This window comes from Podarcis muralis, chromosome 6 (assembly GCF_964188315.1).
Source record: "Podarcis muralis chromosome 6, rPodMur119.hap1.1, whole genome shotgun sequence".
Classification (NCBI taxonomy): Eukaryota; Metazoa; Chordata; class Lepidosauria; order Squamata; family Lacertidae; genus Podarcis; species Podarcis muralis.
This window is the reverse complement of record NC_135660.1, coordinates 50,242,163-50,267,710: the sequence shown is the minus strand read 5'-3', so window position 1 is coordinate 50,267,710 and position 25,548 is coordinate 50,242,163. Positions and strand designations below refer to the sequence as shown.

The following is a 25,548-nucleotide window of genomic DNA, read 5'->3' as shown; positions in this document are numbered from 1 at the left end:
TTGGAGCTTCTATAGGGAAAAGGCTAGTGAAATGGAGGGAGTGGGGGAGGTGACCGTGTAGGATGTGTAATATAGCATGCTTGGCTGTATAATGGTGTATGTGCATGTTTTGTATGTTTTCCATAAGCCAATAGCAGGTCTTTCATATAGAGTTCCTCCAGAACTTTTCTCTGCCATAGGAGATAATACTACACTGTATTATATGCTTTTTGCAACTATATTATATGCTTTTTGCAAATCAGGGAGGAGTTCAACTTTGTGTTAAATTGTTAAAATTTTAAGATCAGGTTAATAAATATATATATATATATATATATTTGTGTAGACAATTAGATCATGCCTGAATGATAATTAATAAAATAGCTGGGGTGGTCTGATTCACTGCTGCAAATGTTCATTTGCCTAGATGAGTTGAAAAAGTAGCTTGGTACCATTAGGCTACTTTCTGAACAACTTGGTTGCATCTCACAAGGCTAAGAAGCTAACCTAAGCTAAATTAAGTGCATGAATGCAACTCAACTGGATGGGGAAATTATTCTTTGTTTAGTTTCTAAACAAATATTTATATATTATTTCACAAAATGTATACACTGCTTGATTGCAAAAAACAAAAACAACAACAACAACAACAACAACCCCAAAGCAAAACCCTCAAAGTGGTTTTTCTCCAATACTATTCTTTTTACCTATTATCATTGCTTTCATTAGGTGAATGGGGAAAGAATGACATTATGCATGCTAAAAGCTATACCAATCTGGATTTTTCAGTATAGAACATCCACAGTTCCATCTATATCAACTCTGTTTAAAACATGTAGATAAAGTGTAGCAGTTATTTCCTTGGAAGTTTTTGTGCCGTGTTTTTCTTTCTGATTTGTTTTTATAACATAAAACACACAAATGTGGAAATTAGTTTTATGCCAAACATCATCTTTATTTTAATCGAGCTCCAGTCCATCTGTAAGGAGCAGAGCCCTGTACATTGAATTGTACATGATGTTTATCATCCTCCATGTGGTTATTCAACTTCCTTCTTTGATTCTTAGTTGAGCAGAAATTGATATGTCCATCTGATATCTCGCAGCTGAACATAATATTTCCTGCCAGTCATGAAAGGCATGCATTTTGTTGTGATTGTCTATAAATTAACGGAATGTCATAATCGGATACACACACACACAGGCTAAACATAATTACTTGCAAAGCTATAAAATGGCTGGTGCAATCAATTCTAAGAGCTCAGCAGATTTTAAAGAGTGCTTGAATTATTAATGGAAGTGAACTGGAAGAGAGCTCAGAAGGCTTACATCTTGTCTCCAGGAAGTTGTAGCCAGTGAAGGACACAAGCAGTTGCATTCAAAGCAATGAGTGAACAGACCTTAGGTGAAGAATCCTCCAACGAAAATGGTTTGTGTCAGTATGCCCAGAAGATCACAGCTTGCTTTGGAGGGATGGGTAAGACAATTAGTAAGTGGTGGAAGAGAGAGCAGTATGTAGTGCAATATGGGTATGATAATGACAATGTTCCTCCTTGTGGGTAAGCTGTTTGCCTTCCGCTCCTCATTACTCTTCTGACCATTTTACCTATTCTATAGATGTCTATGTGCATGTGTCTTTGTATGTAACAATAATCCTTTTGTGTTGATCAGCTTATGCAGAGGTTGACCATAGATTGTAGTGTTCCATAGCCCACGTTTATATGAATCTGTGAATTTATATAAATGCATAAAGAATTATTTGTATCACATCTTCAGACTTTGGACATCTATAGTATTAAAGTATATCAGTTTACCTGGGAAAAAGCCCTCTTGAATTTGGTGGGACCTTACTTCTGAGTAGACGTGTAGAATTTCACTGTTAGCTGGTTTTTTTGTCCCATGCTTGTGAAGATATGCTTCTTTTAAGTTTCATTTTATTCCCATGTAATGTGAAAATAATTTAAATTATAGGGAGTTTGTATTTGTAGTTCCTAGAATAACACTCCCCTGCTCCCAGCCCAGTCCATGTCAGGAACACTTTAATGTAAGCTGCCTTGCTTTCACTGAAGCAGAAACAGGGTAGCTGCTTTGTCTACTCTCTGAGAGGAGTTGGGTTTAAGGTGATTCCGTACAGTGTATGGATAAAATGAAATTACTTGTGGATCAGACTTTTTCTGCAGAACTGTCTCGACTAGCCTCAGTTGCTTTTGGCCTTTTTCATATAGCATCTAATAATGTTATAATGAAATGGCAGCAAGCTGGTATTTGGGTTTATGACAGAAGCACTAAAGGCAGCTTATCTCACAAACTGAGCACTGTAGCTCCTTTGCAATCCTGTAAATGCTTAGTAGGGAGCAAGCTCCATTGAATTAAGTGGGAATTATTTCTGAGTACTAATTCATAGGATTGTGTTGTTAGGAAAGCCTTTTTTGTAACTCCATTAAATTAGAAATGTTATACCTGTTACATTTTTAGATCTCAATGGCTTGCTTCACTTTCTATTTGGCTATTTATTTTTAGCAAAACTTGGTGTTTGGATCCATAAAGCTCCTGTAGCACCTTACTTAAGATGGTATAAGCTTTTGTGCACTAGATCCATTTCATCAGAAGTTGTGATAATGTACATTCTTATCTGATTTAAGACAAGAATTATGAATTATGATCTGTGTTACACAACACAGTCCCCCATCAGCTAAAACCTCAGTGATCTGAAGCAATGCTTTGTTTCCTATCTGCCTTCAAAGTAATTTTGATTTTAATCTGACCATGTTTCCCAGTCTGTAGGAGTAAAATGTCTGAATGGAATGAACATGCATGTCTAATGACACTAAGGCGCCATCTATTGCACTGTTTCACAGAGGTATAATTGAAGTTTATATTTGAACTGCAACATATGGTTATGTATCATAGGACAATTATGTTTTTGCTATATATTTTCAGCCAAAAGAACAAACACTCACTTTGCTATTAAATCATGTAATCAGACCCTGCCTGTTGATGAATAGTCTATCTTGATGGTCTCAACACAAAATACAAGGTACAGTGGTACCTTGGTTTAAGAACAGCTTAGTTTATGAACAACTCGGATTAAGAACACTGCAAACCCGGAAGTAGGTGTTTTGGTTTGTGAACTTTGCCTTGGAAGCAGAACACGTTTCACTCCCTATTGAGTGTGTTCCATTTGTAAATTGAGTACCCCGCTGCTATGGGAAAGCACACCTTGGTTTAAGAATGGACTTCCGGAATGGATTAAGTTCATAAACCAAGGTACGACTGTATACTTGTCTGTTCCACTTTTATCCTATAATAAGTACATCCAGATCCATTCTATGATCAAACACTCAGTGATTTCTATTAAATATTCTGAGTGCTCTTTTTATTAAAGGAAACCATTAAGGTCCTTTTGGTAATTCACAATGCCTGACAAGCTATTGCAGAGCAAATGATGACACAGAGGCAAGAGAAGAGGCTTCAAACATGTATGGTGGTAGTGAAAGGAGGTATATTTGGGTAGTCATCCTTGAAGTGAAAATAAAGGGGTTGCAGACAAGAGTGCGCCTGTTTTCATAAGTGAAATGTTAAAGGGCATCAGCATTGCCACGCTGGCGCGATATAAACTGAATAAATAAATAATAGAATGTTATTCAAATGCACACACCCAAACCAGTACCACATTAGATTCCCCTCCCCATGTGAAGCTGCTTTGGACTACAAGTATACCAGCGTCTGCTAATACAATGGAGGTGCTACAAATGTACAGTATATTATCAAGTCACCTTAAAGATTTTCTGTATTTTTAAAACTTAATTTTTAAATTATGTTTTAAGTTTTAGCAGTATATACCACCTTGACGTTTTGTGACACAGCAGTATAGAAATACTTCTATAAATTAATAGACAGGCGTGATGGGAAACATTTGCTTCATGCTAAATGTGAAATAGCTCTCCAGTTGGCCCTGGATAAACACTCTAGGCAAATGTGGAGGCCTGTTAGAGTATATGCATATATTAGTTGTCAGGAGCTTTCAGACTAATAAAAACGGCAGAAGAAAAAGTGGCCTATGCTTCTCCAGGAGGTCAGTAACTGGGCCAAATTTTGTGAAATATGTAAGTATTTTCAGTAATCTTTGTCAGCACTAAATTCATCCTTTATCCCTTGTATATAATTTATTGGCTTTCTTGGTCCTGATCTGAGATGTTGCAGCATTATCCTTGGAGGTCACTTATCTACTGAGAACCGCAGTCTGATCTGAGAAAGCCTCCTGGTTAGTCTAGATTCCTTTTTGTTTTGCTCATTTCTCATTCTTGTCACGTTGTATTATAGAAGGCAAATGCAGGGTCTTATAGACATACCCCCTGGTTAAATTGAAAACGGAGAGGGGAAAGTGAACTGAGCCCTGAAGTCAAAACAAGATTAGCAGCAAATGGTAATTACAGGACGAAGGGCTGGACTGTTATTTTCAGGGTGTCACTGGAAGTCTGGTACGATGGAGTGAAGTATTGCTTTACTGATATTGGGTTCAAAAATATTTGTCTAATGTTTTGCGGAATTTCATTGAAAGTCACTGTTGTTTTGACATGGCCAAAGTTCCTTTGCAAAACGCATGGAAGTGCTGTGCTAATTTTTGAAATGTTGAGGCTTAAAAAAAAAAGCTTTGATTGCTGCTTCTAACAGGAATCATGACTCACAGTCAGCATTGCAGGTAATACATAATTCTACGTTGAAAAGCAAAGCAACAATTTAACACACCACAATCCAAATTAATCCACTAATAATAACAAATTGGCCTAGCAAAACACTCTGTAGTATTTTATGTTTTTAAACAAAAAACCAGTTCCTATTGTGTGAGTGTGCTTTTTAAATTAAACTGTCTGATTCTATGGGAGCTAAACTTTAAAAATGGCGGATTGGTTAAAATCTAAAGGGCCATGCGTGGAGGGTTCTTTGTGTGCAGGGACACTTTTCCAGCCCCCCATCCTACCTCCAGTCACCAGCTGATCACGGAAGTCAGGGAACTCTTCATAATGACATTCAACATGACCTAAAGGGGTGCAGTTGGAAAGAAAATTTGCCCAGCCTGAAAAAAGTTACAGCTGATTACCACCATAATAATCATACTTTCTTGGGGCAATCATTTCACAAAAACTTTCATCAGCAGATTAATTTAAGTATCCAGTTGTCCTCCTGTTTAAAGTATTGATATTGGATTGTGTCACAATGGGAGGCAGCCAATTCTTAGCAATTTTGTTTAAGGGTGTATGCATATATATACATATGCACACAGAGAGAGATGTACTATAATCTTGAAAGAAATTAATATTTATATTTCTTAGAAACATAGTAAGCTGCCTTGTATTAAGTCATATCATTGGCCCATCTAGCTCAGCATTGTACAATGACTAGCAGCTGCTTTCCAGAGTTTTGGCAGTGGGTTTTCCTGGCCCTATGTGGCTGGTGCTGGAAACTGAACGTGGGACATTCTGCATGCATCACATGTGCTCTGTTGCTGAGCTACATGGGGTAAATATCCATATTCATTATTATTACTATTTTCAGTTCTCTGAACAAACTGATGTGTCCAATACCCATGGAAATTGCAGGCATTCTTGTTCTTTACCATGATCTTTGCAACGTCACAGAATACACACACATGTGCAAATGAAGGTAAGAGTTCTTGAAAAGGCCCTTGCTTCATTGTAGCTGCACATGCAAAAGTTCACAAGTAGCTGAATGTGGTGAAAATGACTTTTAAAATACAGCAGTTCTTCAGCCTTGTTTCCCTGTCCCTCACTTGTTACAGAAGATTTCATATTAAGATTACTCCTGAACTCACTTCACCCTCAGGGTTTGTTTACAAAGTCTAAGGCCATACAGGGACTATGCTGTGAGTGTAGTTCAAAGGCGATTTAAAAAGAATGAAGAGCCCCGGGTTCTCCATTCTGTTCATCTCAAGATAAGCTACCATGTACTCAGCAAACAGGCATGTTACGTTTGCTCAGTTGAGCTCAGACCAATGAATTACATGAAACTACTTTGGAATGCTTTGACGGCCCTGAGAACATTTGCCTGCTTAGCTTATTGCTAGATAAATAATAGATTTTTATGTCATAGTAAGAATTTTCAGGTTATCCATTGATTTTGATTGTATAAACAAGCACCCTGAGGTATCTTGCAGAGTTATTGAATTTTAACACTAGGAACAAACGCTGGAACCAGAAAGGTTGCAATAGAACTACAAACCATAGGCTTTGTCTACAGTGACAAAGCCTATGGTTTATAGTTTAAGTTCATTTTTCTAGAGTCTGTGTTAGCTTGTGTGGGTGAGCATGTACAGAGCGAATGAACACCCATAACAAACCACTCCAGTTTTATTTTGCGGGTGCTCACAGTCATTCAACTGTTAACAACAGCCAAAGTGTATCTTTTGTTAGATTCAGCAGTATTGGGTAAGGTAGTCTTTCAGTTGCAGTAAGCTTCACATTAGTGCATATGTACAGCATTCACACGAACTGTTCGTTTTTGAGCTTGAGTTTAAAGAGCACTTAATGTTTTTGACTCAAGAATTCTTCTCAATGGAGATTAGTTTCTCAGATGAAAACAGAGACACCCTAGGTGATTTTTAAAGAGCAGCACATACTTTTAACTTCTGAGTTGCTTATTCATGAAAACTGTCTTATAGAACGGGGTCTGTGTTCATCCTTTCACATGTGCTGCCATCTGGGAACATAGGGAAAGAGAGGACTGGGGAATGTTTAGTGAGAATAAAGAACCCTTTGTATTGTTTTTGTTAATATGTGAAAAGAAAGTTGAATTACTCCCCTTTCTAGAAAAAAGAGGATGGGAGAGCTGTGGAACATGATTTTGCTTGAAGATACACCTCCAAGTCAGGGAGAAATGCAGGTGTGAAGTGCTGAAGCACTCATGTCCTGCTTGCAGGCTTCCTATGGGCCTCTGGTTCATCACTGGGAGAATAGGGTGCTGAACTGGATGAGCCTTTGTTCAGGGCTCTTCTAACATTCTTATGCTTCAGTGTGACAAATGGACTGCAAGCAAGCAACATGGCGATTGAAGCAATTCCATGTGGGGAACTATTTGTGCAGCAGACCTGAAACAAGGGGTAGTGGGGGTTCCATTTGGTTTGCATGCTCTCCCAAAGTCAGTCCCTGTAACTATGTGATGCTAACAACAACTAGAATTTGCCCCTTTGCTTATGCGCTGTTGGCTTCAAGTGCTTTTGAATGCACTGTTAATGATTTACTTTGCTCTTTCCCAAGGAAAAAAAATTCATTAGTTTAGTTTCTTAGATTAGCAAGTCATTAGGAATAGATTGTAGATATCTGTTGTAAATACAGCTAGAGGTGGGGGTAACAGTTGGGACCTTTGTGAGTCTTCTGTTAATGTGACTGGAAGGAGGAAGGAGATGGCGGAGTTGGGAAAGTAAATATTTCTCAAGAAGGCTATAGATACTTACTTTTGTGACCATAGAGGCTGCAGAAATTATGTCTCACAGGAAAATCTGCTGCTGGTAGAAATGCTGTGCAAGATACAATGGAGTGTGGTGAGCCTTCCTTAGCTGTAATGCACATGGGAAATGTTAGATTAAATGCACAGATGGATATGTGGGGCTTATGAAGGTTCTTTCTTAACAAGATTTCTTCCACTGTGCTGAGGCTTTTGTTTCTCAAAAGTAATCCTCTTATCTACCTCAGATATGTCCTCTCTCTTGCCCAGGATATTAATCCGATTGTGCCATGCTCTATATGCTTTCACTTCACGTTTATGGACACCAAAGCAAAGCGTTGCTGGTTCCAGTAGTGTTTTGAAGGCTGTCACCTGACTAAGCGTGCTTGTCATAATCTCCTGAAGATCACTGCTAAAAATACTTCCTGCTTAATCTCCTTTAGTGGACAAGGAAGTGAAATAAGGATGGATGAGGACAGCATGCCAGACGGTGGCAGCCCAGTGGCTATGTATACGCTCTCACACTCTCACTCGCTCGCTCACTCTGGTTTACTTCCTTAGCTGCTCGCTTTACAGTTGCCATAGATATGCCATCTTTCCCCAGTTTAAACAGTTTTGGGAAGCTTTGTGGATCAGGGAAAAGCAAGAGGTTGGTGTCTGAGCGGATAAAGTACAAAAACTCTATCAAAAGGATGTCTATTATAGAGGACGGTGATATTGCTGAGGTCTTGTACCTCATCCCCAAGCAGTCTGTGATGAAGCAGCTGCCATACCTGAATCCAGATGACTACTATTTGTGTGAATGGTTGTTTGATTATCCAGAAGGTTCAGGTAAGTAAGAAAGCTGGGCTCTAGTCTGGACTTGTCCACCTTTGAGCTGTTTCAGTGACCTGCTAAAATCTGTGGTGGACACGAAATATTTGCTAAGAAGCATGGAGATGAACAGAGGGTATATATACTCTAGAGCGGCTGCTGGATTTGTCTACTTTGTATTATGCAGCAACTACCTCGGGCCTTGCTTTTCTAAATAGTCAATAAATGGTAGTGCTGTTGTAAGTTCAACAGCTGGCATATTTCTGAATTTTCCATATGGTAGCCTAAGCCAGGCTTCCCCAACCTGGTGCCCTCTAGAAGTTGTTGGGACTCCCAACTCTTATCAGCCACGGTGAAGCGTGGCCCAAATGTCAGGGACAATGGGCGTTGTAGTCCAGCAACCTACGGAGGGCACCAGGTTGAGGAAGTCCAGTCTAACCAGATGTTAAGGTGGCTGTAGACTAGAAAGTATAGTTAAGGCAACAAGGTGGTAAGTCAAGAAGCAGAGCTCCTAAACAGGTCCTTTTAAAAACATGTATTGTTTGATTAAAAAGTATTTTCAGTTCTGTTACCATTAGATGCCTGGTCCAAGCAGAAGCCCTGCCTTTCGATTATTATGCCACCCATTAGTTGTGTGTTTCGTTGAAATTTATTTTTATCCCTTCATCTCTTGAGAAAGGGGAACACAATAGTTGATAGTTTCTTTCTGCTGCTGTGAAGTGATGATAAATTCAAGTAACATGACAGTGCAATAGTCCCAATATTACTTGCAATGTACAGAACATAAATGTAAAAACTCCTTTAATGTGGCCTAGGTTGGAAAGTGCAGGTTTTTTTAAACTGCATCATTCCTTTAGTGTTACGTTTTGCCTATTACTGCTGTGATACAGAAGATTGTGGAATGTCTAGCAAAGAATTACGGTAATTGAATAGAAACAGTGGTGGTCAGTTCTTGCATTCAAGCAGCCCATCTTGCCACTCTGAACTGCTTGGAGAAGAAAGGTGCTTTAAATTTTAAATAAATAATAATATTTTAAATACTGCTAGGTATTAGACAGAATTACAAATGTGGTCATTACCTCCATTTTCCAAATGATGAAAATGGAATTCTGAAGTATAAAGGTGCCATTCAGGGAGGACAAGTGACAAATGCTTGAGTCCAGCCTATCTAGTCAGTTTTCCCTCGGCCATCAATCTCCAGGCAACCCAGTATTTTCACCATAAATTGCCTTCCGTTGCATAGTTGAATTGAAAACGGCAGCAGCTAGTGATTCTTCTTTTACTGGAGAGCCTTTATGGAGTGTTGCTAACATGCCACAGATTCCATCAAAATTTGGGCACAATTTTTTTTTTTTTATTTCAGTCAGAGAAAGTTAAGCATATTCTTCACTCTCTTTCACTGAAATGCTTCCCTGTGGCTGGATTATGCATGCTGGATAAGATCCCGCACACAGAGGAAGGCACAGACTACAATTGCCCATGATTACAGTTCCTTGTACTGTATCTTACCACCTTCCACTGTGGAGGGCCCCAAACTTGGGAGAGAGATTTTGGGAGCATGCAGGGAGCTGCAACTTGAACAGGAGCTTAAATAGTTGTTTGTCTGAGCATAACAGCCACTTGCTCTGGCCTGGATCCTGGCCATAGTTTTTATCCTGTCAATGGGATCAATTTATTTGGCCGCTTTGATACTTTTGACTCCTACCTTTAGGATTAAGACAGTTAAGTCGAGTGTTAAGAGGTTTTCACAGAGTGATATAGGCACTTAGGTGTTCAGAGGATTTTGTATAATCAGAGTTTGTGATTGTTCTTGAGTTCTGGACAAATTCATTAGTCTCATGGGAATCTGCTTCAAATGGAACCTTGTGGATCTGGGAGCCAATTTTTAAGCTGTTTAGTCTATGTAATGTAATAACTTCTTATTGGTTGTGGTCGAATGTGTAATTAGCTGATTGAGACATCATCAGATTCAGAATCTGAACTTGAACCAGTTAGAATAACAAACATTAAACTAAAGATTAACTAACCCTCTGCACAAGGATATAGAAACCTGTGTGAGGCATCACACACAAATTCACAGCTCTAAGCCACACACTGATGCCGGCACAAATGTTTAGATTCAGTTTTTTAACATTAACTTCTGCTAGACAGAAGAATTTACCTAATGCATCGTAAACCAATTTACTCAATGTTCTGCCTTGCTACTATAGAAATTTATTTAATTTTAAAAAAAGATTTCTACTTCCATGACTGCAGAAAGAATTGTTTTGTAAAATGAGCAGTGAGACTGCCCTGAGCCCAGCATTGGCCTATTCCCAGCAAACTAATGTGAGTCCTCCATTTGTGGTTCAATGCTATGTTGACCCAGAGTTAAAAGGAAAGCTCAGTTTGGATGATAATATTTGTTTAAGTTGCTGATGTAATATTTTTAGCAGATGCACAATTTTGCTAAGACGTGCAGAGAATAGGTCTGTTTGTGTCTAAGGCAGAAAGAACTATAATGGTTATTGTACTAAAAGAAAAAGTGGGAAGCCCCTCACAGCAAAATATGAGGCGTGGGAGAAACACTAATTTCCTTGGACAAATTAGTCTGAAGAGCAGTTCCACTGGTGTAAACAGCTTCACTACCTGTATGAGACCACCTCAATCTATTTTTTAAACTGTTTTTGTGTCTTTTTTTTTTAGATAGCAAAAAGTTGCAAATAAAAATGAAGCGAGTAAATGCCATTTTCATATTATGATCCAGCAAAAGGCAGCCAACTGTACTGTGAGGCATGGCAAAGTCCCGTTGAGATCAAGTGATGGGAGTTGAGCTGTTCCCATAGCTATTATTTTTACATTTGTGTTTTTATATTGTAAACCACCCTGTGATCCTCAGATGAAGGGCGGTATTGAAATTTAATTAATATATAAACATTGTGATAAGGGTGAGCTGTTTCCCTTTGTTTGTGTTTTGAGGATGGCATAGAGAAATGCAGCAGACTCCTCAGTCTTCCCCCTTCTGACAGACGCAGCTTGAAGTACGGTAATTAGAAGGGAGGGAGACTCCTCAGTCGTAATCTTCTTCTCAGCAACTGATGCCTCTGGTTGCAACTGCTAAGCCAATAGCAGCCCAATGGCAAATAAAGGTGTGCGTGTTGTGTTCTTGCTATGACCTGCAGACATAGCAGCACCTTATCAGTGACCTCTGATCTTGTCAGGTCTCTTAAGCTGGCCGGATTGGAGCTTAGTCTCCATCTGGGAAGGAAGAAAGGTGAATAAAGCTTCAGATAATATCCCTAGTGATTGAGTGTGCAGCACTTTTATTCAGAGCGGCTCAGATCTGCCATTCTCCTGCATTTGGTTTCTATTTTCTCCTTAATCAAGATAAAATTGTGAGCAATTTAATCTCTTCCACTCCCTAAACAGTGAAAAAGCAAACATATACAATTTATCTGAAGGTATCTGAAGAAGTGTGCATGCACACGAAAGCTCATACCTATAACAAACTTAGTTGGTCTCTAAGGTGCTACTGGAAGGAATTTTTTTGTTTTGTTTCGACTACGGCAGACCAACACGGCTACCTACCTGTAATATATACAATCTTACTCCTCCACCCACCTGTAACTTTTAGCAGGTGTAAACTCTGCAATTGTAATGCAGTCATACAAGCCTCTTTGATGTTGGACTGATGTGTGCTAAATCTAGTCTAGCATTAGAAATCTGCAGTAATTTGGGCTGAGCTAAAATACTCTCTGCATCTTGCCATTCTCCTTTATGTGTGATAAAAGCCCAGGGTGGCTGGGTGTTGTATCGGTGGGAGAGGAAGAGAACATTGGGTATGAAACCCACTGATAGGCACTGGAACTCCTTCCAGCTGTTGTCACCTGGCTGCCACCATTATTTTCTGCCACCAAAACTAACCAGCCATGAGTTCCTACCACAGCAAAGTTTGTCCCACCTCCAAAATTTGCTATGAGTATCTTTCTTTGCAAACACTTTAGATCTCCTCTGTACTATTCTACAAACACACCCCGTCGTACACCCACATACTGCTATTCATAAAAAAGCAGAGTAGTTTACAACATACAATAAAAACTTTTCTGAGTAAACAGGTTTAGGATTTTGCTGTTATTCTTTTATTTCCGTAATCACACTGAAAACCATTGTAAACACAACAACAGAGAATGAGTAAAAAGAGTGACCTTTACATGTTGTTGTTTTGTTCAGGATGAGTGAACCAATGCCCGCTATACATACTCTGGAGTAAGAGAGCATGCATTTGTCTTTTTATTGCATGCACATGGACCTACTGGTGATATGCAGCCAGTTCCAGGTATCTGCTGTGTATGTACCTGGTGATATAAATGTGTGTAACTGCCCCAGATTTGTTGATGTACACACAGTGCACACTCCTAATCCATAATGTGTGAAATAGTCTTAATTCCTACTGCTAATGTTCTTGGCTTGCTACTGCGAAAACACGGTGGGGGGGGGGGAGGGGAGGAGATTACTTTTAGCACCTATTTGCAAGGGAGGATATGCATGACATTTCAGTATTATTAGTATTGCCAGGTCCATGTGGCCGTATTTAACTAAATTGTTGTTCTAGTGGAAAGCAGCACAAAAGTCTCTACTAGTGCAACATTTGTTCAACATTGTGTGTTTGCGTTAGGGAGCTAGGTCAACTCTTCAGTAGTTTCAATAAAGGGTAGTATTATGTTTAAATTACACCCTAAAGCCAAAGCAAGGTGTCTGATCACTGGTGTGTTTTATTATTTGGATGATAGTAAAGCTCCTCTGGTTTCTCATGTACTTTTGCCCTGAAAGAAATCCCACATCATTGTAGGTGTCAGTTGTTGCTATGGTAATGCTTATGGACAATTGCTTTACACTAATGTCCACAAGAAGAGAAGAAATAAATACCTCCGCTGTGACCAGATGAGGTAAAATTAAGCATATTATTGCTAAGTGAAGCACGTTATTGAAGGTGGCAGGTTACTTTTCAGTGTTATTAAAGGTGTCAGGTCCTTTAGACTCCTTAACTCTTTCAGGTTCCTTGCTCAGCTTAGAGTCATGTCTGCAAAATGCTCTGTAGGCTAATTTATGTCCCACACCATGCTCTTTCCCATAACCAGTTTTCCAGGGTTAACTCTGTGACCTATTCAAACTTTCAGCATTTTATTTGTCTTACTGTCAAGCACTGCATTTTGAACCCCTTTTTTCCTATTCTTGCAAGAAATCTATACATTTGTAACAAAATAGAAACACTCACTTGTCTGGGTATATGGCTTTTAATATATAAAACTGAATTGGTTCTTCTAGTCAGTCTCAGAACATGACCATAATGAGTTCAAATTGCAATGATTGTGTGGAACTTTAAAACAAAACAAAACAAAGCTAGCTGAAATCTGCGGTAGGCTAGTAGCTTCAAACTAGTGGTATGCTTCTAGAATTGCTATTATACACTTCATTGCTCGCTAGAGGACAAAGCTGCAGGCCTTGCCAATTTGAAGGGGCCCTTGGCCAAGTGTCCTCTGCCTCTCTGCAGCAAGTTTACCAGCAGGGGGAGAGCTGCATGGCGGTGCAGCAGAGGAGATGGAGGCAGCCATACACTGAGAAGAAACATAAAGGTGATGTTGCTGTTGGCACTGGTAGGCCTTCAAAGAACTGTGTGTCCCCAGGCATTTGCCCTACCATTCTGGGTGATGGTGCCAGGCCTTGGGCAACATTACACATTATGATTGTTTCCCACAGTAGATAAGGTGAGGAAGAAAGAGATGCATTTAGGAAAATTGAACCTAGATAGGCATTTAAAGATGTGTGTGTGTGCAGGCACATTTTAATCACACACTTTACATGTTTGCTGTAGAAAACACCACTACTGTTCCCTGCAGCAATCAAAACATGTTCTTTATAAGAGAAGTAAGAGTAAAATATACCTCAGCAAAAACGCTCAATTTACATTGTTTTATTTGCAGTACCCAACAGCTGAGGTCCAGGCTAAATGTAACATGGGAAAACCATAGCTGGATCTCTTGAAAACTTTTTGTTTTGGAAAAAAAGGAGCCAGGGGGCTACCATGTTTTGGACTGTGTCTTTATCCTTTCCTGTCTGCATTTAGTAACAGCTCTTGCAGAGGGAAGTGGAGAACTTTGGAAGGAACTTAGAAGGCGATATTTTAAAGGTCTAACAGCCTATATATCCATGCTTTACTTTGCTGCATGTTTTGGGGTTCTCTCACCAAAGAGTACTTGCCTCAAACCTGGATTTGGGCATCCAAGGAATTTCCCTTTTTATTATACCTAGTATTTTATTCTTTAACCAAAATACAGAAAACAACAACAACAAGATCTTGTAATGGATTTCTTGAACCACATTTATTTTGGCCCTGAGTCTGAAGTGTTTTGATGGTGTATGTATTGTATCTCCAACAATGTTAACAAATAGGAAGAACAAGATGAACACACCGGACACATGAAAACTGCATGGCCTCTACATAGCTTAACTTCAGTGAAGGAAGGCTTTCTAAGCATAAATTTTAAAATTTCTGTTTTGTTTGTCACTGTAATAAATATATGGGTATAGTGATTCCACCAGGATCCAGACCCAACTGTCTAAATTGCTGTTTGATATTTTTATATATAGATATAGATATAGACATCCACACACATGCACACATAAATACATGCATACATATAGAATTGGGAATACAGGAGGATAGGAGAAGGGCCAATTTGCTCTTTTCTCCAGTTGGCTGCCACTCAGCCGGGTTGGGACTGGGGACAAGATGGAACATGGCAGTGTTAATCCTTAGCACATGTGAAAAATGAGACTTGGCCACTCTATGAGCAAAATGTTCCAGTCTTCAGCAGTTACCCTTACATGCCAACACTTCTTGAAGCGGAAAGTCTGTGATACTTGGTGAGAAAAACCTTTTGTGCAAGATCACCCCTAAGGGTTAATTCTTTTCATATGCAGACATGGTAATTTCCAGGGGGTTAATAGCACAGAAAGTTGTGGAGGCACCACTATGATGTTCTCCTTCAAGAACCCAAATGCAGCAATATCTATAAAACAATAACTACTCAAACTAGTCTGCAATTTTTTAATGAAAGACTGTGTTATTGTTACAGGAATCAGTTTCTGTGAGCCTCAGGCTTGCATACTCCCTTCACCCTTCCTCCCCTCCACTGCATCCATTTATGATTAACCACATAAGTGTTGTTGTGATGCCTCAACCTGGACAAACTGCAGTTAGTCTTAACTATGCTTAACTAAATGAAGTCAACTCTAAACCAAAGTTTTATGAAGCTGTCTTATTTCAGCTAATGATACATAAGATGCGTAACTGCAATGTAGGGTTAGACACAACACAGAACTGTGGTTAATTGCTGTTGGCAGTAGAAGCTTTTGATCTGCTCCCAGCCATCCTGGAGAAGGAGAAAGTGGGAGGGGGGGGAGCATATGAGCCAGAGTCTTGTATAAGTATGTAGCTATAAGCCACTGTTTGTCATTGCATTGGAACCAGCTTAGTATCTAAGGGCAAAAAGTTTCAATCCATCACCACATAGTGAGGTCCTAAAGCTATTCTTAGCAGTATAGTGAGCCACAGAAGTTGGAATGTTATCCTTCTGTTCCCAGGATTTATCAGGGATCTGATAACAGAAGCCCAGCCTATACTGGTGAGGAAATACACACACACCCAATTCATTTTTTCCTGTGTGTCTCATCTATTCAAATAACAGAACTGAATGAGTAAGGAATACAAGGAAAGCCAGAAGATTCAATATCTGTCACAACTAATGGTGACTGCTTGTTAGATAAAATTGAAGGGTGACTGTACATTATCACTCTTTTGAGATGCACCATCCGTCTGTCCCTGTGTTGGCCTAATGCTGTGTTCCCTTTGAGATAATCTGTCCAGGGTTGCATGCCACCAATAGATGAGGCAGTGGTGCAGGGTAAATGGAAAGAAAATTGGTAAGACTACATTTTATTTTATTTTTCCTGCCTACCCAGGATCTGGATAACATTGGATAAGAGTACACTTAATTTATGCTACCCACTGTAATGCTGAACCATGGTTAAGGGTATATGGAAGATATGCCCTTGAAAGGGAAAGGACTTTGGGCATGGAGCACAGATTCCTGCAGCTTAATTGTAACCTCTTTTAGCAGAAAAAAAAAGGCAGGCAAGCATTGCATATGCTTCTGGCCAAGTAGCAGGCTATTTCTCCTCCTCCTCCTATTTTACATGCACTTAGAATTACCATACCTGTCCCATAGTTCACAGATCCAAGAGCTAACCCTCTCCACTGAGAACAAGGTAGTCATTTATTCAGGGGTGATCCTTTATTCAAACATCCCAACCGAAGCTCTAACTATATGTTAAGGCGGTACAACTTACTGCTGGGATATGGGTTGGGCTGTATTTTTGTAAATGCTTCCCTGCCTTCATTCTGCCCCTTTCTATCTCCTTCCCACCTATGTTTCTCCCACCTGCAGAAAAACAGCTAGTGAGAAGCTGTTTCATCTGGAAAGCAAGGGCAGGAGAAGGATTCAGCACCTGTTCTGCACCAGTTTAAGTGGCTTCTTCTCCTATGCTCATTTCTTCAGTTTTACAGCAAGACAATTTTACCACCATTTTCATGGTTGCATCTACATTGATGCTTGGAGAGTGACTACTTAAAAAACATTGCCACTGGAGCCTTCCCCAGTGCTAACCCTAGGCAGTAAATGCCCTGGATGCAACTCTGGTCTTGTTTTCTCTTGACTTTTATCTCTTCTTCCTATTCACTGACCTTGCTGCCCCCAGGATCCTCTCTTATCTACTACTCTGCTTTTTTTGGGCTGCTATTGCCACTTTATCTGCTTTTAGTTACTGTTAGAGGAAGGACTCCTGGAAGCCAAAACAAAGAGAGGAATCTGGGTGATAGATAGGAAACATGGGACAAGTAACCATAAGCTCCTGGTTCAGCTTTCACTTTTGGGTACCTCAGTCCCAGTTTGGCCAGTTTCCCCAAGAATTTAAAGAATCATATCCTGTCTGTAGCAAACTTGGGCTGCAAACCTATGCATGCCTACCTACCTGGGAGCAAGCCACATTGAGCATAGTAGGGCTTTTATCTGGGTAGAAAGCACAGAACAGTGTCTTGCTTATGATTGTAGTCCTAATCCATTCTGGCTGGGACTGAAGCAAAAGAGAGAAGCAGTGGCAAGAAGGATCTCTTAGTGTACCCTGAAAATGTTGAGACTACGTAGGCCAGTAAGGAGTAGATTATGTGAAATAGTCTTCAATTCCCTTATAGAAAATGACCATCATAAGGAGGAGAAGGTGTTAGGAAGAGAGCTGATGTAAGGTCTTAAAAAACACAACCTTGTATGCCAATAATACTTGTTGGCATCTGATTGTCTTGGGAGACAATGGAAGAGTGCAACTTCGGGGGGAAAGTGAAACCATTGGAGAGTTATAGTGTCTGCTGTGGCTGTAGAGACTGATATGGCAAAGATATTTTTTTGTTGCAGGTGGGGCAGATGAAGGCACCTGTTTTTTCTGCTACAGGTGCACCATGGTGTTTCTTCTCTCTGCGCTCCTCCCAGCAGTCAATCCTGCTCTGGTCATTGCTGTGGATACATGACCTGACTGTCTCCAGGCACTGCGGTCATCTGAAAGGGATTCCCATATGGCAGGGTTCATGTTGCCAGCTTTTATGTCACGTTTGCAGACATCTTTGTAATGCAGAGTTGGTCTGCCAACAGGTCTAGTGGCTGAAGCCATCTCCTCATACAGCACATCCTTGGGGACCCTGCCATCTTCCATTCTGTGTACATGGCCAAGTTAGTGTAGATGTCACTGAGAGTGAAGTGTGGACATGCTGGGAATGTGGGCTTCTGTCATGAGCTCACTGGCTAACTGCTTAGTGGAATCAGAGATGCGGAGAGCTTGCTGTACTTCCTAGTTTCCAAACCCCTCCTGCTGCCTATGGTGGCCGTCAAAGGAATCTTTCTGTCTGTTTGGCTTTCTGCTCTAAGATACGAAGGGATCGTCTCATTCAAGGAGACGGAGGAGGCTCTTCCAGGCTTTCAAGTGACAGCTGCCTGCTGTACTGTTTCTACCACTTCTGACTCCTCTCTCTGTTCAGGACTAGAGCATCTGATAGCTTGCTTCTGTTCTTCATCCACCATTATTTCCCCAGCCTTTTTCTTCTTTGTCTGGGGTGTGTCCTGTTTGGCACCACCATGAATCTGGATCCATGCTATCTGTATCTGCCTCCTGCCCAGAAGCCTCCTGGGGTGGCGGTCTCTACCACTCCTTTTCATCTGACCAGTCCCTGACATCTTGAGAGAATACATCTGTGTTTGAGACTGTGTCCTGCCACGTGATGCCCAAAATCTTCCTGACACAGCACATATGCAAGGCATCGAGGTGATGCTTCTGGCAGGTGAACCCATGGCTCACTTCCATAAAGCAATGTGCTCAAAATGGAAGCCTGGTAGACCTTCATCTTGGTATTGGCCATTAGCATCACATTCTCCCATACCGTTTTGGAGAGGTGAGCCATTGCTGTAGCTGCCTTGCCCAGCTTGCCCAGCTCAGTGTCAATGATTATTGTGCGACCCAAGTAGACAAACTGTCTGCTACCTTAAGTGTTTGGTCACCATTGTTGATGTGTAGAGTGCTGGCGATGTAGGACCAACCAAGGATGTTGGTCTTCATCTCTTCATCAGGCTGATGATGATGAGGCTGAACTCCATGCAGGCGGGTAAAATGGCTGATGAGTCTCTGTATGCCAGTAATACTACAGACATGAAAAACCACCTTCATATTTATTTACAGGGCCTTTCTTGGCATGTACACCTGTATATAAATCTGTACTTGAACTGTACAAAGGTATTTCCAGGAGATGTTCAAAAAGGAATTTTAGAATTCACTATGAAGGGGAAAAAATGTGGAAGGAACCAAGTAAACAACAGTACAAAGAAGAAGAAAATCCCAGCATGTGTGGTTTTTGAAGTAAAATGCAGGTTTCTTAAAAATTCCAAAATGATTTTTTAAAAAAGGCCTGTGTTTGATTGATATACTGCTGGCTGTGGGAATTACAGCACTGTAAGCTGTGTGTGGGAGAGAGTGGGGGCAGTTAGAATTCTGGTTCAAGAAATGCATGTTGCCCACAACACATGTTTCAAGCCTTTCCCTGGTAAGAGCTATGTTGAAGGATGGAGCTTACTATGTATTCCAGAAGATTGGGCAAACTCGTCACTTTTTTGAGTCTGCTATGCAAAATCCAATGCAGTGCTTACTTCATTGGTTGGTTGTCTTCTGTGAACTTTGGAGCAACTGCTTTAAACATTTTGGCGATCATGCCATCATCTTGCACCTGTTTCACTGTCTTATACCATCCTGCACTTTATCAAATATACAAGTCCTGAAGCTTCTCTGTAATTGAATTTGTTCCTGAAAACTGGAAACCTATACTGTATACAGCCTTGCTGTAGCCTGTGCCGTCTCTGATTCTGTATTCATGTCAAGTTGCTTCTCAGTCTGACAGAGGGAACTAAATATATAAATGTGTGTGTGTGTGTGTACACACACCATTAAATCTTTTTCCATTTTGTTACTTGCAGCAGGTCCTGTGGCGTCTCTCACTTCTACTCTAGTATCTGTCACTTGAGGGAGTCCTGGCTTGCCAGCTCTGTTGTGCCTTGTCAGAAGACTGCAAGGTGGTGTCAATGACTGTGGATTAGCGACAGTGGAATTTTGCCTTCGTTACTCAGAGGCTGCTAGTGTTGCTGTTTGCTGTGCAGTGTTGTTTTTTTCTTTATTTCTTCCTTCCTTTCTTGCCGCAGAAGGGGCAGAGTCCATTCCCTGAGAATGAGCTGCCATTAGGAAGAGTAAAGCAGACCGAAGGAGGGGGAGAGAGAGAGAGAGAGAGAGAGAGAGAGAGAGAGAGAGAGAGAGACAGCACCAAGCATTCCAATTACGTCAGATCTGGTGGGAAAATAATACAGAGTACTTTGGAATAGGCTGCCTTCTGGGCAATTGTTTCTTCATCTCTGCCAACTACTGCTGGAAAGATAGCACGAGTGTGTGTGTGTGTATGCGTTTATAAAGCACCTCAATTAATCTGTGCTGCCTCTGCTACAAAGACGGTGTTCTGGCCATGGTGAAAGAAAAAGGTAATCCAGCCTTGCATATTCTTCTAGGTTAGGATTGAATTGGCTTGGCAAGTTACTGTGTCGGTCATGTTTGCTTTTCCATGTTGCTTTTCCATGCAAAAACCTGATGTGCCTGATGGTTCCTGCTCACGTTTTACTGCTCATTTATTTATTTATGTTAACTTCAATTATTTCTAATGAGTGATTTGATTTAAAGTTAGATCTGATGCATTAGGTTCTCAAATTAAAGGTCTGTAGCTTTGATCCATTTTTTAAAAAAAAAATGTAGGCATGGGTTGTTTTTAGAATTGTACTTTGGTTGTTCTTAGCCCTGGAAAGTTTTGGAGTGTCTTTTAATGGACACCTTGGCATTATGCTTTGAAATGCCATTAAGTTGCATTTATGAAACCACACGCTTAAGTAGAATTGTCCCATCATTGAACATCTCTAGAAAAATCAGTGGCAAAAGCTGGACCTCAGTTGCTTTAACAGTCTCAGCCTAACCAGTATGTGTCAAGCTTCTTCTGGACAAGTGCTGCTAACAGATAGCTATTTGAGAGGAAATGGCTTGAGTCACCCACCCGTAGGCTTCTGTATATTAACAGCACAAACTTGTGGGCGGAGTGTGTTTGGATAAGCTGCTCCTTTTAGCAAAGATGCCTCTGTGCCTCTTCCTGAAATAATTTGCAGTAGGTTCAGATTTAACACACGGGCTGATGATTTAAGTGGGTTATTGCACATTAATTCATTTCTGGGTTTTTTTTCTTGCTGTACAGTTATGTACATCTTGCATAATCTAGCTGGATTCTGACACAAGGAAGAGATTTAAGTGTAATGATGTTTAATTTATTTATTGGATTTATAGCTCACCTTTCCTCCAAGGACCACTGTGTGGCATACATGGTTCCCCCCACTTCTCATTTTATCCCCACAACAACCCTGTGAGGTAGGTTAGACTGAGAGGCAGTGACTGGGTCAAGGTCATCCAGTGAGCTTCATGACCAAGCTCTCCTAGGTGCTAGTCCAACACTCTTAACCACTGCACCATTCTGGCTCCGTACTGGTTTAAGTAGGTTAGGCCTGCTTTTGATGGTGTGGTGTGAAATTATGCATTTTCAGGCATACTTCTGCTTTGACTTTTCTATGGAAAATACCGTAGATGTTTTAGGAAGCCAACCTGGCAGGTGCCTGCCTGCCAGGGAAAACCAAAATACTGGTCCTTTCCCGTGTTATATTGATAATGTATCTTGAGGAACAAGTGTGCAGTTCCATCCCTCCCCAAAAAACCAACAACAACCAGAAATAGCTTTTGGACATTAACATTTAATACAATGATAGTCAAAGTATTAGGAAAAATGATGTAGGGAAATCACATTAATTGGGAAAGCCACCATGAAACAATACAGGTGTCATTTCAACTAGAATATAAGTAGATCCAATGTAGTACAATCTAGTTAATAGTAGCCCCCCCCAAAAAAAAACACACACACACAACAGCATTCTTTGTTACTTTCTGCCCTAGCCAGCTTTAATATGTACATAGGGAAATTTGGAAGCTGTGCTGCTGGAGTTCTGGTGACCTTAAAAGACACAGGTTTACAATGTTACTGATGCCATAGTTTTATTCCTTCACATCAGTCAGATATTTGTTGATTTGGCCAAGTTTCCTTGACTATGTTGTCCATTCTGCGTTGTATCCAAGGGCACCCTGCCCCCTTCTATACGCAGGAGCAAGGGGGTGGGGATCAGCTTATGTGTTCTCATCAGTCTGTACCTGTCTTCCAAATAGCCACATGTCAGTTGAGAATTAGGAGCCCCACTGAGGAATGCAACAGGGTGTTGGTGGGCATTCCAGCATGGTGATGTTTCCCTACTAAGTGGCAGGCCTCTGTTAGCAGCAAGTGCTTCTCTAGTGGAGGTCAGAAATGGGGTTATGTGGGTGATGAACAGACTTTCAGTAAGCAATAACCAGTTCACTTCAGTGGAGAGGTACTGAAAGAATACAGCATGTTCAAATCTGTAATCGGCAGTTTCTGAGAGGGTGACCAGTTTGTAACTCTCTTAATAAGTCTGTCAGGTGACCCCTTTTATGCTATTGCTTGCCCCATACTTACTACAGCAATAATTTGGTTTTGTTTTTTACTTTTGATTTGTAAACCTAGTGTAACTATGCACTCTTCTGCCAATATTCCTCATTTCTGAAGGCAGGAGAAAACTGAGCAGAACCCCAGATGGTTGACCAAAGTGCACAGGATAGGTTCAGGATGATATTATTATATGTGAGAAAGAAGCTCCAGCCCCAGCTTCGGCAGAGTGTGTTTCCTTTGTATTGCTCTGATAGCTGTGATTTTCCACCGGGGCAAAATGATGTAATTAAGAGAATGGTGTTTGTACAATGCCGTATCATCTGTAATTTCCTTAGCAACACACTGACTTTGTACACAAACTGGAATTTGACACAGCTAAATGGTACTTTAGCATCTGCAAATATGAGGAAATGTTGTCATTTTGCATGTCAGTGAGACCCTCTGAGTAAGAATCCAATCCTGTCAGCTGTTGTTATGATGCATAGGCAAACTTGCTCTAATAAAATTCTGTTGATTGAACCTGTTTGAAAAGGACTTTATTCTACATGTTATTGGAGCAAGAATTATTTTCTTTATTATTATTGTTGTTGTTGTTGTTGTTGTTGTTGTTATTTTGCAATACATAAAATAAATGTCATGGAATAAAAATAAAAAGTGAGAATTTAATAAAGGGGGAAAAGGAAAGAAAGGTATACTATATCACTAGAAGAATTAACAATTACAATATATATTTATCTAATATATAGATATTATCAAAGTACAGATATATTTATTTTAACATCCTATATTTTGTATAAACGGGTTCCAAATTTCAGTATATTTGTACATGCAAAGTCTATGTCTATAAGCAATCCACTCATGAGTGGCAAAGGATTCTTAGGGGAAGCAATGTGCTTTAAATTTATTTTGTGTTTGCATCACTAATTAGCTGCCCATGTAGAAGAAAACATTTCTGTTCTTGTTGAACAACAGAAGCTTAATTTATGATAAGCTTGTAAAGGTGCTGTTGTGGAGGTCAAATGAAGTCAGAGCAGGTTGCTGGTCAAAACTGCTTTTGAAATCTGTACTATGACAATTTTTCATTCTGATCTGCTGACCAGAAATGAGATAATAGCAGCTAACTAGAAGAAGTATCTGTGCAGTTTCTGTTGCCCATCATCTTTTTGTAAGTCTTTGAGTTGCTTTTGTGTAAATAGCAACTCAAATAAATGACTAATAAATAGTAATAATAATACTTGGTTCAAGTGTTCACCCTTCTCAGAATTCTCTACAAACTTAGGAGGTTGCTTAGTTGAGAAACTGGGTGTGAACTTGGTTTTCTGAAGGCAGAAAGTTTGAAAAACACTGTACTATGTTAAATAAGTGGTGACGACACTGCTTTTTCTTATACAAGGTCATTTCCCAGCTGCACCAGTTGTATCTGGGAAAGTCTGCCTGCTGTCCGCCACTTGAAGTGCTGATCTTAGCAAATGGATAATCCATCCGTGCTTGGATCATCAGCATTTTCTCACCCTGATTAGCTTGCTTACAACAGAGATCTAAAAGAGAATGCAAAGTCAACATTGCTGCAGATGAAGAATAAAATCCCAGCCACTTTCCCTCTCTCCCTGAGTATATGATGGCATGACCAATAACTTTCAGGGTCAGTGTGTTTGCTTGGAATGCTGGTTTAGGATGTTCAATTAATGGCTTAAATTCAGACGGATTAAAAACAATACAGTTCACTTGAATTCAGATGGATTAAATGAGCAGTTGTCTTTTGCCAAGCTGCCTGAATGATGGTCTTTGGGGACAAATATGGAATGCTCAATACTTTCCTGGAAATAACATCAATCTGCAAGAGGGTGGAACTGGATAGATAATATTTATAGTTCTATTTGAGTTTGTCTCTTAAAGGGAGGTTGGGGGGTTAGTTCTCCCTCATTTTGCAGACTGAGATGCATGAGTTGATTGAAAGCGTTGCCACTTCAAAGGCTCCTGCACTAGGGCATAATATACAGTACATTCTTCTTCAACTGCTAGTTTTCTGAAAGCATAGAAGAGCCTGACATGCAGGTGCTTCCACGAATATCATAAAACCTCCTTGCAGCACCATGTTTCCCTGAGTGTTCGATTTTCTTGCAAAACTGCAGGGAAACTTGAGATGGGAGGAAAGTGTTTTTCTGCATTTCTGGATTGGTTTAAAGCAGGACTATCAACCATAAGGCTCAGGTGCCCAGTGTAACCTGGGCTTCATTCACACAGCTGTTTATACAATTTCCCTGCCATTTTTCTAACAGTTATTTTGTGCATTATATTTGACTTTCACACGATGTAAAAGTCAATTCCAGAAAATTCGTGGAATGGAATGGAATATTGTGCAAGATTAGTGTTCATTTCCAGGTTATAAGGTTCCAGAGAAAATCTGTTTGCAGCCCCCTCAGCCTGAAAAATCACAGGAGGTTTGCACATTTTTTTCACCTTTTACAGTTTCATGTTGCAGCTGCTGAGGTGACAAGCCATGAGGTGGAATGCTGAAAAGGTTAAGCCTGTAAGAATAGTGGAGTGGAGTGGGAGAAGGATGGCATGGAGGAATAACATACATGAATGACATTTGCCGCAACATGGTGGTAAAGCAGTCAAGGTATGACTGGCGTGTGCAGTGTGAAAGAAATGTTAGAAAATGGGACAAATGCGTGAACCTTATAATCAGTTAAATTAATGCAATGAACCCCACTTGTGAATGCAGCCCTACATACCCATGTCATGCTCCATACAAATGACTGAAGAGTCTTCAGAGCTAGGAAAAGCATCCCTTAAGAGGGCAGTGAAGCAGTGGCTTGTCTTCTTGTGACTACCACTTGTAAACTCTGCTGGAAAATTGCAGCAGGTGGATGGGAGAATATTTTTTATCTAAGTAGATAAAAACAGTTATTTCTGAGATTTGTCCTGGAATATGCAGTTTACATTTCCCTTTTTCATCTCATTCTGCTCCCTTTTTAGTTAACAGCAATTTCATGTTTTCCTCTAGGCATGTGTTTCTTAACAGCATTGCGACACATTAAGAACAATTCTCTCTCTCTTGAGCGTGGA

At 40.2% G+C, this 25,548-nt stretch overlaps 1 protein-coding gene across 8 annotated transcripts in view; it reads left to right on the top strand.

Annotated features, from left to right (window-relative positions):
* Nucleotides 1-25,548, top strand: part of ABLIM1 (actin binding LIM protein 1) — a 216,647-nt gene that overhangs the window by 70,157 nt on the left and 120,942 nt on the right. For 3 of the 8 annotated variants that reach the window (XM_077930256.1, XM_077930262.1, XM_077930255.1), the window contains exon 1: nucleotides 8,012-8,270. The exons of 3 other annotated variants lie outside the window; for them this stretch is intronic. In XM_077930256.1, coding sequence (XP_077786382.1) covers nucleotides 8,027-8,270 — 244 coding nt within the window. In that variant the 5' untranslated portion in view covers nucleotides 8,012-8,026. Of the gene's footprint in view, nucleotides 1-8,011; nucleotides 8,271-19,943; nucleotides 20,411-25,079; nucleotides 25,100-25,548 lie in introns of those variants that run through there. 2 more of the 8 variants (XM_077930272.1, XM_077930276.1) reach the window with 2 other exon arrangements.